Source organism: Chlamydotis macqueenii, chromosome 3 (genome assembly GCF_036417535.1).
Source record: "Chlamydotis macqueenii isolate bChlMac1 chromosome 3, bChlMac1.mat, whole genome shotgun sequence".
In the NCBI taxonomy this organism is placed as follows: domain Eukaryota; kingdom Metazoa; phylum Chordata; class Aves; order Otidiformes; family Otididae; genus Chlamydotis; species Chlamydotis macqueenii.
Window position 1 is genome coordinate 108108799 of NC_141558.1, and position 12331 is coordinate 108121129.

A 12331-nucleotide genomic window follows, 5' to 3' on the forward strand; every position below is an offset into this window, starting at 1 on the left:
TGGAAGACCGCTATGAGGTCTCCCCAGAGCCTCCTCTTCTCCAGGCTGAACAGCCCCAACTCTCTCAGCCTGTCCTCATAAGAGAGGTGCTCCAGCCCTCTGATCATCTTCATGGCCCTCCTCTGGAGCCTCTCCAACTGGTCCATGTCCTTCTTATGTTGGGGGCTCCAGAGCTGGACACAGTACTCCAGGTGGGGTCTCTCCAGAGCAGAGTAGAGGGGCAGAATCACCTCCCTCGACCCGCTGGCCATGCTCCTCTTGATGCAGCCCAGGATGCAGTTGGCCTTCTGGGCTGCAAGGGTGCATTGCTTGCTCTTGTTGAGCTTCTCATCCACCAGCACTCCCAAGTCCTTCTCCTCAGGGCTGCTCTCAATCCATTCTGACCCAGCCTTCAGTTGAGTCATACTCAAAAAGTTGTAGGCAATAGGATGGCACTTGCAGGAAAACACTGTTTCGCTGTGCGGTACCCAGAGAGGAAATCTGTGCAGCAGGAATTATGCTGAAATGGGAAATGTAAGTTAAGTTGTAAGTCAAGTATTCACCAAATTCACTTAGGTATGATTTGGAAAGGAAAAGAATGTGATTTAAGGATTTAATTGCTCCAGGACAACTCATCAGTAAGAGTTTTTGCACATTGCACAGGACAGATGAACAAAGTGAGCTTCTGTAACAATTTTCCTTATTACTTTGTACTTTAAGCAGCAACTATGGAAAGGGAGCAGTTTACTAAAACTGTAATGAAATTTCCCACATGTACTAGAGCAGTGTGGTTGAAGCTGATGGCCAGAACTTTTGGGAAACAGAGAAGAAACTTAGACTGACAAATATGCGGCTGAGCTGTGTGTGACTGAGCAGAAATTTTTAACATAAAGGCAACCTTGTTCAAATAAGTTTTAAAATGTAATATAACATTTTTCCTCACCCCCTGGAGTTACTTTTTTCCCTGAACAGAACACCATCACCATACACTTTAAAGGATAAAGTGTTCTGATTTGATTGTCGGCAAAATGCTTAGGAGATGAGAAATAGCTGACAGTGTGCTCTGGAGAAGAAAGAATTTGTTGTAGGGAAGATAAATGTTAAGTACCACAGGGGTCATAAATTTTACTTACTGCTGAAAATACTTCTCACTAAGCTGTGTAAAATTTTCTAAGACTCAAATGGGACTGAGATAGAACCTGTACCAAAAATCTCAACAGGTCCTTTCTGAGAACATTTTGTTCTCATACTTCACTTCAAACACAGGAGTGTGAGTAAGGGCAGAGTGTAGGGTGCTCGGTAAGTAAGCCAGAACCGGGAGATGTTTTAAACCAACATGAGGGCTTCATTTGTGATTTGTTTTGCAAGTTTGCTCTGACTGCCAAAATATTTCCAAAGTTGAACTCATTGTATGAACAATTTTTTCCTATCATTATTGTGCATATGCCAAATACATAATTTATTTAACTCATTTTACAGAAATGTCTTGCTAAATTATTAGCATTGCCTTTCAAATGAAGTGTATGTCATCAGGGCTTATCTTGAGGCTGCAGATTCCTCCAGTGCTGTTTCAGTTTAGCTGCTAAAATTTTCAGAGACTGAGTATCTCTGAGAAGATTTTGTGTTCACAAAAGCATGTGAAGAAATTCAGTATTGAAAAAAATAAGTAAAAAAAACAAGAAATGCTTTAAATCCACATATCTAAAGGAGGGTGTATGGCATCCCCTGTTCCCCGATGTGTGTCTTACTAGGTTACAGGAAGGCCATCAGTGATACAAAGTTGGTTTGATTTTGTCACATGCTTTGCTGTGCAGTTTAAATAAGCACATGAACAGTTGCACATGTTGTGACATGTTTCCCTATGAAGGCAAAAAGCAGAAATCCATGCTGTTCCTGTGCCAGAAGACACACACACATGTGGCAGTGTATTCCTGGACTGTTTTCTGAGCTTTAATTAATGGAATTGCCTGTAGCAGAGATCACCCGGCACAGACTGAGTACAAGTGACTCTTGCCTGTGTTTGCCTGAAGGTGCCAGGGCCAAACACATTGACCATCTCCTGTATTACAGGCTGAGACGGTGACACGAGTCTCCCAGTTTTCTCTCAAAATTCTTCCTAAGTATATAGAGGCCATCACACCGGTCTGTCAGTCTTCTCCAGCAACCCTAGGCCGTGGCACTGTTCCCTGCTGCCTCTCTGAATCATTACCAGTTTTTCTTGCTAGGTAGCTCTTCACTCCTACTCCTTGGAATTTCTCCGAACTCCCTCTCTTGACCAGGTACCTTTTTTATGTCCCAGGAGGAGGCAGCTATCTAATGATCAATTAAACAGATTTTAGATTCTAAAATTCTTGATGAAGAAAATGAAACCCATGTTGGTTATGTTCAAGCAATATTTTAGCAGGTTTTGAGGTTAATAGATGAGAGTAATTTAGAATGTTCTTTAGTATATTTGAATCGAGTATATTGATATTGAGTATTTGTTGCAGTTAGCTGGTTTTCATTTAGGCAGCATTAGCAAGTGAATGATAATTTTATTTATTCCCCTCTTAGCCTCACTGCATCACAATATCAAACAACAAACAACAGAAAATAATATAATCTTTAAACTAGTATAAGTCAAAATAGCAAGACATCAAGCTGTTTTTGTTGTAATGTATGACTTTTTTTTTAGAATTCTAAACTTCTCACATTTCTGACTGAATATTAAAAGAGCTTGCCTCTGGAATTTTGTAAATATTATGCATACCTTTATTCTGGCAGTACTGGATATCAAATTTATGTTTGATGGAGAATAACTTTTAAATACTGCCCAAATTTCTAGACTGAGAATCAGAACACCTGTTCTTTCTTTCCATGCACCCAGACAGTAATTATTGATTATGGTAAGCATAATTACAGAATTCTAACATTCTTTGAGAATGTCTGCAGGTCGTTATAAAATATCTTATTTGCTCTAACCAAGTTTCTTTCTAGTATTTAATAAATTCCTTTATGTATTTATTTAAGGTATAGAAGAAGATGCATATGTTCTTCTTCCAGATTAATTTGCCTTTCATACAGCATTGAAGAACCACAAGAACTAGTAAGCAGGCTTGTTCTGTTTCACATCTTTGCTGATGATTCAACCTGGAAATATTTGTGTTTCCCTCTGAAGTGTTAATTTAAACATGTATTCTGCAAAGATGTGCACCATGCAGTGTCTTTAAAGAACATATCTGAAATATAATGAAGCAATTTTAATTAATACAAATATATCTGCATGTACCAGTCGTGCAAAATTAACCATGAAAATGCTCTTCAGTGTTCAATACTGACTTGTATTAAATTATGTTATTAATGAATAAAATTTATCTAAGTAGCATCTATTCAGTATAAATTTATCCAAACCAATTGATTGTATGAAAGCATAGTTAATTAAAGTATAAACTTATTATTTAAGGAGATCGAGTAAACTTGAGAAACATGCCTAGGTTTTGAATATACCCAAACACTTTGATTGTAAGAGACACAACCAAATGATTTTAGGTTTTTCTTGTCCCAATAGGTAGAGTAATAAGTTTCTCATATAGAACCTGGATTTTTTTTTTTCATTTGTAAGCTCTCACTCGTTAAGAAAATACATATTAGGGACAGGTTTCAGCAGGCATCACAAATGTTTCCAGGTTGAATCATCAGAGAAGAGGGGAGCTTAGAGCAAGATAGTTCAGAGTCCTTGTGGTGTGACAACGGCAACTGGAGATGCCTCTGGTGCAAGAATTCATCTGGAAGATACTGGCATTCTCTTTTATACTTTATTAGTACTCTGAATGTAATGTGGGTTTTGTTTTTTTTTTTATATGTATGTGTAATTGACTTAGTATGTTGAAAACCTGACACTGACTAAGGTGCCAGTATTAATAATGATGATGTTCAAGTTCAAATATCCTTCTCTGGTCTAAAACCACTATCAAAATATTTAACATAAATACTCTGCTCTTCAAAATAGATGAAAGCCCTGGAGCCCAAAGTTTCCTCTGGAAGGGTAACAAGGGCATCGGTTACCACGTGGCTGCTCAAAGAAATAAAACAGAAGAGATGGACTTGTGGTTGCGGCAGGGATTGTAGAGTGATAGATGTTGGTGAAGGACAGCAATTATGTAAGAATCTGCTATGTCAGGCCAAATCACTATTTTCTAGGCTGTGAGAGTGGCCAGTAGCTTGTGTGTGAGCAGGCATACAGAAATACTTCTGGCCATATATCCTCTGAGCTTCCATCAGTCCAGGACTTGCTGATTCAAAGGTTGCATCTCCTTGTTAACAGCTGCTGCTGCTACTGTAAGATACAGTATGAACATTTCACATAAAATCTCATGAAAGCCTTTTAGAAAATGACCCTGTCATTATTAGTGAATTTTGACCAAAAATAACCAGTAATTCCTCCAGTTCTGTACATGGGACAGCTGTATTGCCAATGCCCAGGTAAGGCTCTGGACACTGTCTCTGTGTACCTGTTGCTGTTAAATATTTGAACTCTCCAGGCCAATACTCAGCTGTCTCCTGAGCTTTCAAGTGTGTATCCATCTTCTTACAGTGTTGTATTTTTCTTTCTCTCATTGGAAGTGAAAAACTTGCGCTTCATTTCTCTGCTAAATTTTTTGCTTTTCCTGTAGCAAATCTTTGGTTTCATGTTTCCATAAATTCTGGATTAAATCTACTGTATTTTAAAGTTCTAATTATTTTTAAATCTGAGAAAAAGCCAGTGTTTTTATAGTAAGCATAACAATTATTACTAAAAGTGCCTTTGAATTTATTTTCTTTTGTTCTATAAACAAACTGGGATCTTGACTCCACAAAAGTCAGTGAAACTTTTTTCACCAGTTTAAGCGGGCTTGGGATTTCCCCCAGAATATGTTAGGTGCAAAGCTGATACCAAGTATGAAAATAGCTTTCAGAAGAGTAATCTCTCTTGCAGTGTTTCTGTGAAAATAATAATTTTGTTTGACATTTTAAAAAAAAGGCATGTAGTGTGAAAAATTGATACAATATATTTTAATAACAGAAAAATATAACTGTAATTTTGATGGATTACTAATTAAGGAAGAGCTATAGAGGCGTGCCTAGTTGATAACCTCTTCTACGAAAAACTTTACAACAGTTTACACTGAAGCAGGAGAGAACGAGTTCCTCTAACACCTTTGGCGCAGCTGCCCATTGTTTTAGCCATGGCTGAGGTAATTACTGGGGTTCAGGAGGAACATGTCCACGTAGTTTGTCCACAGGGCTACTGGGTAATACAGACTGTGATTAGGTGGCCGTGGTCTACGTGCAGTCTCTGGGGAAACCTTTCCATTTTAACCTGAACAACAAATGATGATTCAGTTTCCCTTCCAGTGAGAAACTGTTTTAGGAGCTACTCCATGTGTAGGAACAGTGAAAGACAGAAATGAATGCTGTTTGTTCCTGAATGATAATTAATTAAAGCTTCACAGCTCTTCAGTGGGCTCAGTGGAAACGGAAACCTGCATGCCATCCTTTCTTCTGCGGGTGTTTTGTGGGAAGAGCTTTGCAGAGCTTCTGAAACTAAACATTGTCAAGCTTGCAAGCACTTGGGCTTGATTCCAACGTGTAAATGATAAGGAAATGTGTTGGATACTTTTTAGTGTCGGAAGCCCACAGATTTTTAAAATTCAGGTAAATAAAAATAAATTTGCCTAGCAGTTTAAAATTGAACAAAGCCATTCCTAGGGCCAAAAATTTCCGTACAAAAAGAAATTTTGTATCTTCTTTTCTACTTTTTTTTCCCTTTAGAAGTTAAGCTGAAAGCTGGTGCTGGAGGTAAAAATCAGTATTATCATAACCTCATCTGCAAAGCCACAGTAGTGGCTTTTTTTTAATAGTGTGGCATATTTCTGTAATGTCATACATGCAAAATAATTAGAGAAAAACAATTTTTACAGCCTGTTTTAATCTACTGGATTAGATGAAAGTAAAGATTTTCACTTTTGCAGTGTGTGGTTAGGTAAATGAGCAATTAAATTGTGTTTACTTACACCCATCATAAAACGCTACCGCGCTTTTCACACGTGGACCTGTTGTGTTTTCTGTGTATCTGCTTTGGTTGTGTTGGTGGGTTTTTTGGGGTTTGTGTGTGGTGGTGGTTTGTGGGTTTTTTTTTTTTTCTTTTTTTTTTTTTTCTTTAGGAAGGGAGAACTAGAGGAAGTAATTCAAAGCTCTGGAAAACTGAGTTGGAACACCTGAATCACTCTGGAGTAGGTAGTATTCACTCAGATGTTCTAAAGAAATTCAAGGTTGAAATAGATTAAATATTAGTTATAGTTTGTAATCTAACACAACTGCCTCAGAAATAGTGACTAATTTGACTAGTATCTACTTCAAACAAAAATATTATTGGATGAAATGACAGACCAACAGACCATATATGTGTATAAGGACATGCTAGTTGAAATCTTGAGAAATGTGAAAAAATGTAGTATATTAAAGAAGAGTTATCACAGCTGAAAATGCACTGTAGATATCGAGATCAGCAAAGTGAGGATATGTATTAATATCTATTATTACTTAAAAGACCTTATCCCTTCTTGTTTCCTCTCTTCCATTTGTCTGCCTGTTTAATGTGATCATATCTCCCTCACTTTGTTTTGCAGTGTTAGATGCAGCTCTTTTTAGCTGTTCCTTATAAAAGAGTCCCTCTCTTTCTTTGCTGAAAAGACAGAAGTACTTTTCCCCACCTGTTACAGCTTGAAGGCATTCTCTGTGAATGCAGCTGACAATGTTGAACACATGATTTCTCACGAGGAGGCCTTGCCAGTGTCTTGTGCCATGGTCTGGGTGTGATGGTTTAGCCCGAATTACCACACAGTTTCTCGCTTACCCTCCCCCTCCCCAGTACTCTGGGGTACTCTTATATCTTCTCTAGTCTAGTGTAGGTAGGGTGATGGCAGGTGAGTGCGGCTAGACCATGTTCCAGCCTCAGTGAGTAACTTTAAGAACCGCACTATGCCATATAAGCCCTTTTTCTCTGGTCTCGGATAGTTTAAGGACCTTTGGTGCTATGTTCCACATCCACATGTGAGCACGGCCATGGTAGATCTGCCACACCTCTTGTGTGCAACAATTGACAAAGTCTAGCCTGGATGAATCCACCTAAGGTCTAATTATGTTTCCTTTGAACTTCAGTTTCCATAATTATTCCTGTATTCAAAATTTGTTGTAAGTCAGTGTTTGGCAGCTTTTTTGACACTATAAGCTGCATACTGAAACCTGCATATAATTCAGAGCCATGGGACATTAGCCGTAAATGTTAAGTAGCCAAAGAGAAAACATGAGCTGTTGCAGTTCCATCCTTTCAGTTTTCTGGGGGTGGAAATTTTTATCTGCCTGCACTGATCACTTAGGCTCTTAGGGGTCTGCTTCTGGTTGGGATCCAGTCCCTAAATTTCCGGATACGTTCAGGCTGACCTTGCTGAAACTAGCCAGTGTAAATGCTCTCTGTTCAAGAGAGGTTTGAAGGAGGATTGTTCAGAACTTCAATGTTTTGAATTTTACAGCTTTTCATTTTGTAAATTACTTGGAGTTCTTTTTGGTGGTTTTTTTTGTTGTTGGGTTTGGTTTTTTTTTTCCTAAATGTTTGGGCATCAACACATTGCAGTTCCTTGTTTTATACTCGATCTTTTGATTCAGCTATGTTTGCAGATGTTCACAATTTGAAACAAGGTTGTAAATAGGTACGCTCCCTGGTACTGGCAAACTGCTTTTGCACTGCCTTTCTGAAAGGAAAGAAAAATACACATTACTGAAAACTGTAATTGAAATAAACCACCCTTTATTTCTTGCTGTAATTACCATAACGTAATTCTGAGCACAGGTGGGAATTTTCTATTAATAGCATTTGTTTAGAATAAAAAAGACAAAATGACAAGGAATCATGCCAATGTTTGTTTCAAAAAGAGTTCTACAATTACTTTGGAAAGGGGTAGTAACAAATAATTTCCTAAATGACAGGGTTGTTTTGGTTTGTTTTCATTTATATGTTTGTATGTGTTTGCCTTTTTGAAGCTATTTAAAAATGTTAGTATTTTTAGTATTGTATGTCTATACTTTATTTCCAAGGGTGCCTCCCAAACTCCTTTTTTGTCCATCCTCACTGCTGATCTATGTAAATATCCCAGATTTACTACTCGATTGGCATGTATTCCATTAATACAAATGACTTACTATGCTACACAGCAAGCACATGTAGATCCTGAGAGACCCCCCGAGTGGTCACCATATTCACAGCTGCTCTGGGAACAATTCTTTAACTTCAGTGTACACAGTCTTAGTTCATATCAATCCAGTCCTAAACAACTGGATGTTCCAGATAAATTCAAGTGTAAGGACTTAGCTCTTCATTTCCTTTCTTTTAATTTGACCTTATGGTAATAGGGATTTTGCTTTCTTCAGAAGATGACAAAGCTCAGAATAATTGCCTTTTTGAAAATTTTTCTGAGTGTTTCACAATCTAAGGATTTCTTCTCTGAGGTGAAATTGGTATTTGAGCATTTACACCTTCTTTTATGCTGTCTTAACATCATCATCTTTTTTTTGTTTGGCCCCTCACTCCCCATTTCTGTGTATAAATAATTGACTGCGAGAATGAAGAACTGCCCATTGTACTCGAAGAGCAGGTTCGGGATCATCTAAGGAACCTGAAGGTGCACAAGTCCATGGGACCTGATGAGATCCATCCGTGGGTCCTGAGGGAACTGGCGGAAGAAGTTGCCAAGCCACTGGCTATTGTATTTGAGAAGTCGTGGCGGTCTGGTGAGGTCCCCGATGACTGGAAGAGAGGGAACATAACCCCAATTTTTAAAAAGGGGAATAAGGAAGACCCAGGTAACTACAGGCCGGTCAGCCTCACCTCTGTGCCTGGCAAGGTCATGGAGCATATTCTCCTGGAAACCATGCTAAGGCACATGGAGAGCAAGGAGGTGGTTGGTGACAGCCAACATGGCTTCACCAAGGACAGATCGTGCCTGACCAATTTGGTGGCCTTCTATGATGGGGTGACGGCATCGGTGGACAAGGGACGAGCAACTGACATCATCTACCTGGACTTGTGCAAAGCTTTTGACACTGTCCCGCAGGACATCCTTCTCTCTAAACTAGAGAGACATGGGTTTGATGGACGGACCACTCGGTGGATAAGGAGTTGGCTGGATGGCCGCACTCAGAGAGTGGTGGTCAACGGCTCAATGTCCATGTGGAGACCGGTGATGAGTGGTGTCCCTCAGGGGTCCGTGCTGGGCCCGGCCCTGTTCAACATCTTTGTCGGTGACATGGACAGTGGGATAGAGTGCACTCTCAGCAAGTTCGCTGACGACACCAAGTTGTGTGGTGCCGTCGACACGCTGGAAGGGAGGGATGCCATCCAGAGGGACCTTGACAGGCTGGAGAGGTGGGCCCGTGCCAACCTCATGAAGTTCAACCAGGCCAAGTGCAAGGTCCTGCACCTGGGTCATGGCAATCCCAGGCACAAATACAGGCTGGGTGGGGAATAGATTGAGAGCAGCCCTGAGGAGAAGGACTTGGGAGTGCTGGTGGATGAGAAGCTTAACATGAGCAGGCAATGCGCCCTTGCGGCTCAGAAGGCCAACCGCATCCTGGGCTGCATCAAGAGGAGCGTGGCCAGCAGGTCGAGGGAGGTGATTCTGCCCCTCTACTCTGCCCTGGTGAGACCCCACCTGGAGTACTGTGTCCAGTTCTGGAGCTCCCAGCATAAGAAGGACATGGACCAGTTGGAGAAGGTCCAGAGGAGGGCCACGAAGATGATAAAAGGGCTGGAGCACCTCTCTTATGAGGACAGGCTGAGAGAGTTGGGGCTGTTCAGCCTGGAGAAGAGGAGGCTCCGGGGAGACCTGACAGCGGTCTTCCAGTACCTCAAGGGGGCCTACAAGAAAGATGGGGAGAGGCTGTTTAGTAGGGCCTGTTGCGATAGGACGAGAGGTAATGGTTTTAAAATAGAGGGGGGTAGATTTAGATTAGAAATTAGGAAAAATTTTTTTACGATGCGAGTTACAGAACACTGGAACAGGTTGCCCAGAGAGGTGGTGGAGGCCCCATCTCTGGAAACGTTCAAGGCCAGGTTGGATGAGGCTCTGAGCAACCTGACCTAGTCAGGGATGTCCCTGCTCCTTGCAGGGGGGTTGGACTAGATGACCTTTGAAGGTCCCTTCCAACCCTAACCATTCTATGATTCTATGATTCTATAATCTCAGGAATTTTTGTCACATTCAGGTAAGCTGATCTCAGCGATCACCTCTGATTCTGCTCTTAACGCTATATTCAAAGAGTTTTTGTGTATTCTTTGAACTGGTCTAGGCAGTTGGACTAGATAATCGTTTTAGATCTCTTTCAACTGAAATTTTCTATGCTTTTCTATTCTTTCCCTTCCAAGATGTAGTACTTTGACTTTATTTGTGTTACATCTTGTTCACTGGTTTCTAAGTTGTTTTATCTGAATGAAAAAAATAAGACAGTAATAGTTTTACAATTTAAAAAAAAATATTTACCTGCAAATTTTATTCATGTATTACTTCTTGCAGGTACTGCAAGAAGTTGATCTGTGATGTGATTACAGCAGGCTTTGGGCTTTCATGAATTTCAGTGAGAGTTCTCCTATGAAGCCCTGATATTGAGCCCATATGAGCAATGTGGGTCCTAATTTCCCTATCTGCAGTACCTGCTTCTAAGTTATTTCCTGTTTTGTGTGTGGAGAGAAGGGGTCATAAAAAATTTTAAAAGGCTGGTTTAATCTTTCATGTATTTTAGGATCTTGACAGCGCTATAACAGGGAGACAGAGTTTGGAGCTGGAGATCAGAAACCTCCAAGATAAACTGACTGCTAACCAGAAAGCTTTAGATGCTGCAAAGCAGGAACTGCACAATCTGAAGAAATCTTCCAGTGAGCTGGATGAAAGCTTGAAGAACAGCAGAGAAGAGGCCAGGACTGCTCAGAGCTCTTTAGTGACTTTTAAAGAGCAAATTGCTAGCCTACTCAGTGGTGGATCTGCTATAGTTAAACCTTCCGAGAAGGCTATTTTGGAGAGGATCCAAGAAATAAATTGCAAAGAGGAGAGTAAAGAAATAGTAAGTCAGCAACTACTGCTTTCACCCAATGTGTGTATTTATTCTCTTTGAATCCTTTTTCATTTTATTAAACTGTTAAAGTGCTGGTTCCTTTTGCTTAGTTATTGAAATTACAGAAACCTTTAATTTTGTTGTCTCTTGATTTGAGACAATAGGTGAAAAGCATCTATGTTTTATTAAGTGGAAGAGGTCAGAAATTAAATTAATAATAGATGCTGTTAACAAGAAAAAGCATGTATGGTCTTTCAGTTAAGACACCAAAATTTTGTTTCAGTGCCACTTAGTAGACATTAAAAGTGGCTGTGTTGTCACTATGATTTAGTGACATGATTTAGTGAACATGTGAAAGAGTATGTATTTGCTGCTGCAATAGTGGCTTCAAGGACTGAACTGTTGCTCAAAGCAGACGTAACTGATGAGTTGCTCCCAGCAATTTCTTTCCCTTCAATCCTCAAAGCATACACCTAAAAAGAAAAAAGTATTTATACACTTAAACATTATTGAAACCATAACTGTTCACCATCCAAGGGAAAGGCAATAGGAAGGCAGCTGGGTATTCTGATGCTCTGTCTTAAGAGGTTTTGGCTGGTAGGGTTTGCAAAGGTGTGTTTACATGTACAGGTAGAGAAGGGACAGCTCAGGAGGAAGGCAAGTCAGAATACAGTCTGACCAACGTCAGTATCCCGACACTACAGTGAAGTTTCTCACTTGCTTACATGGGCTTATATTAATTTTCTCAGCCAGGACTATTATTTAATTAAAAGCCACACACTAAATCAAAAGCTCTTTTCACTGAGCCACTGAAAAACAACTTCTGTGTCCTTGCCAGATTTTAAGATTACAGCATTTTGCTGAACCATAAACATTAGGTTTAAATTTAATATTGGTGAATTTGGTCATTGTAGTTGAGTGATAAAGTTTTTTTGATCGTTGTATCTGCTAAGTATGTTAAGTGATGATGCTTTAATGTATTCCTGCTATGACTCATTTGGAAAAAGTTATTTGTATTGCCCCAAAGTGAACTATGTTACTAAAGCAGTGCTGCCGTCTATTCTCAGAAGAGTTTCTACACTAAGATTAGGGGCTTTGAACTAACTAAGCTAAAATCCCAATATTATGCACCTGTGAATCTGTTTCTAATAGAACATAGACTTTGACATCAAAAAGTTGTTTTACAGTTAACTACTTTTCTTTCTGCAAATCAGAATTAAACCCTCATTTT

General features: G+C 39.7%; 1 protein-coding gene across 3 annotated transcripts in view; it reads left to right on the forward strand.

Moving 5' to 3' along the window:
* The window catches only part of CCDC170 (coiled-coil domain containing 170), a 45758-nt gene that overhangs the window by 18273 nt on the left and 15154 nt on the right, over nt 1-12331 (forward strand). For all 3 annotated transcript variants that reach the window (XM_086745406.1, XM_086745408.1, XM_086745407.1), the window contains exon 6: nt 10792-11109. In XM_086745406.1, the coding sequence (XP_086601532.1) occupies nt 10792-11109 (318 nt within the window). The remainder of the gene's footprint in view (nt 1-10791; nt 11110-12331) is intronic.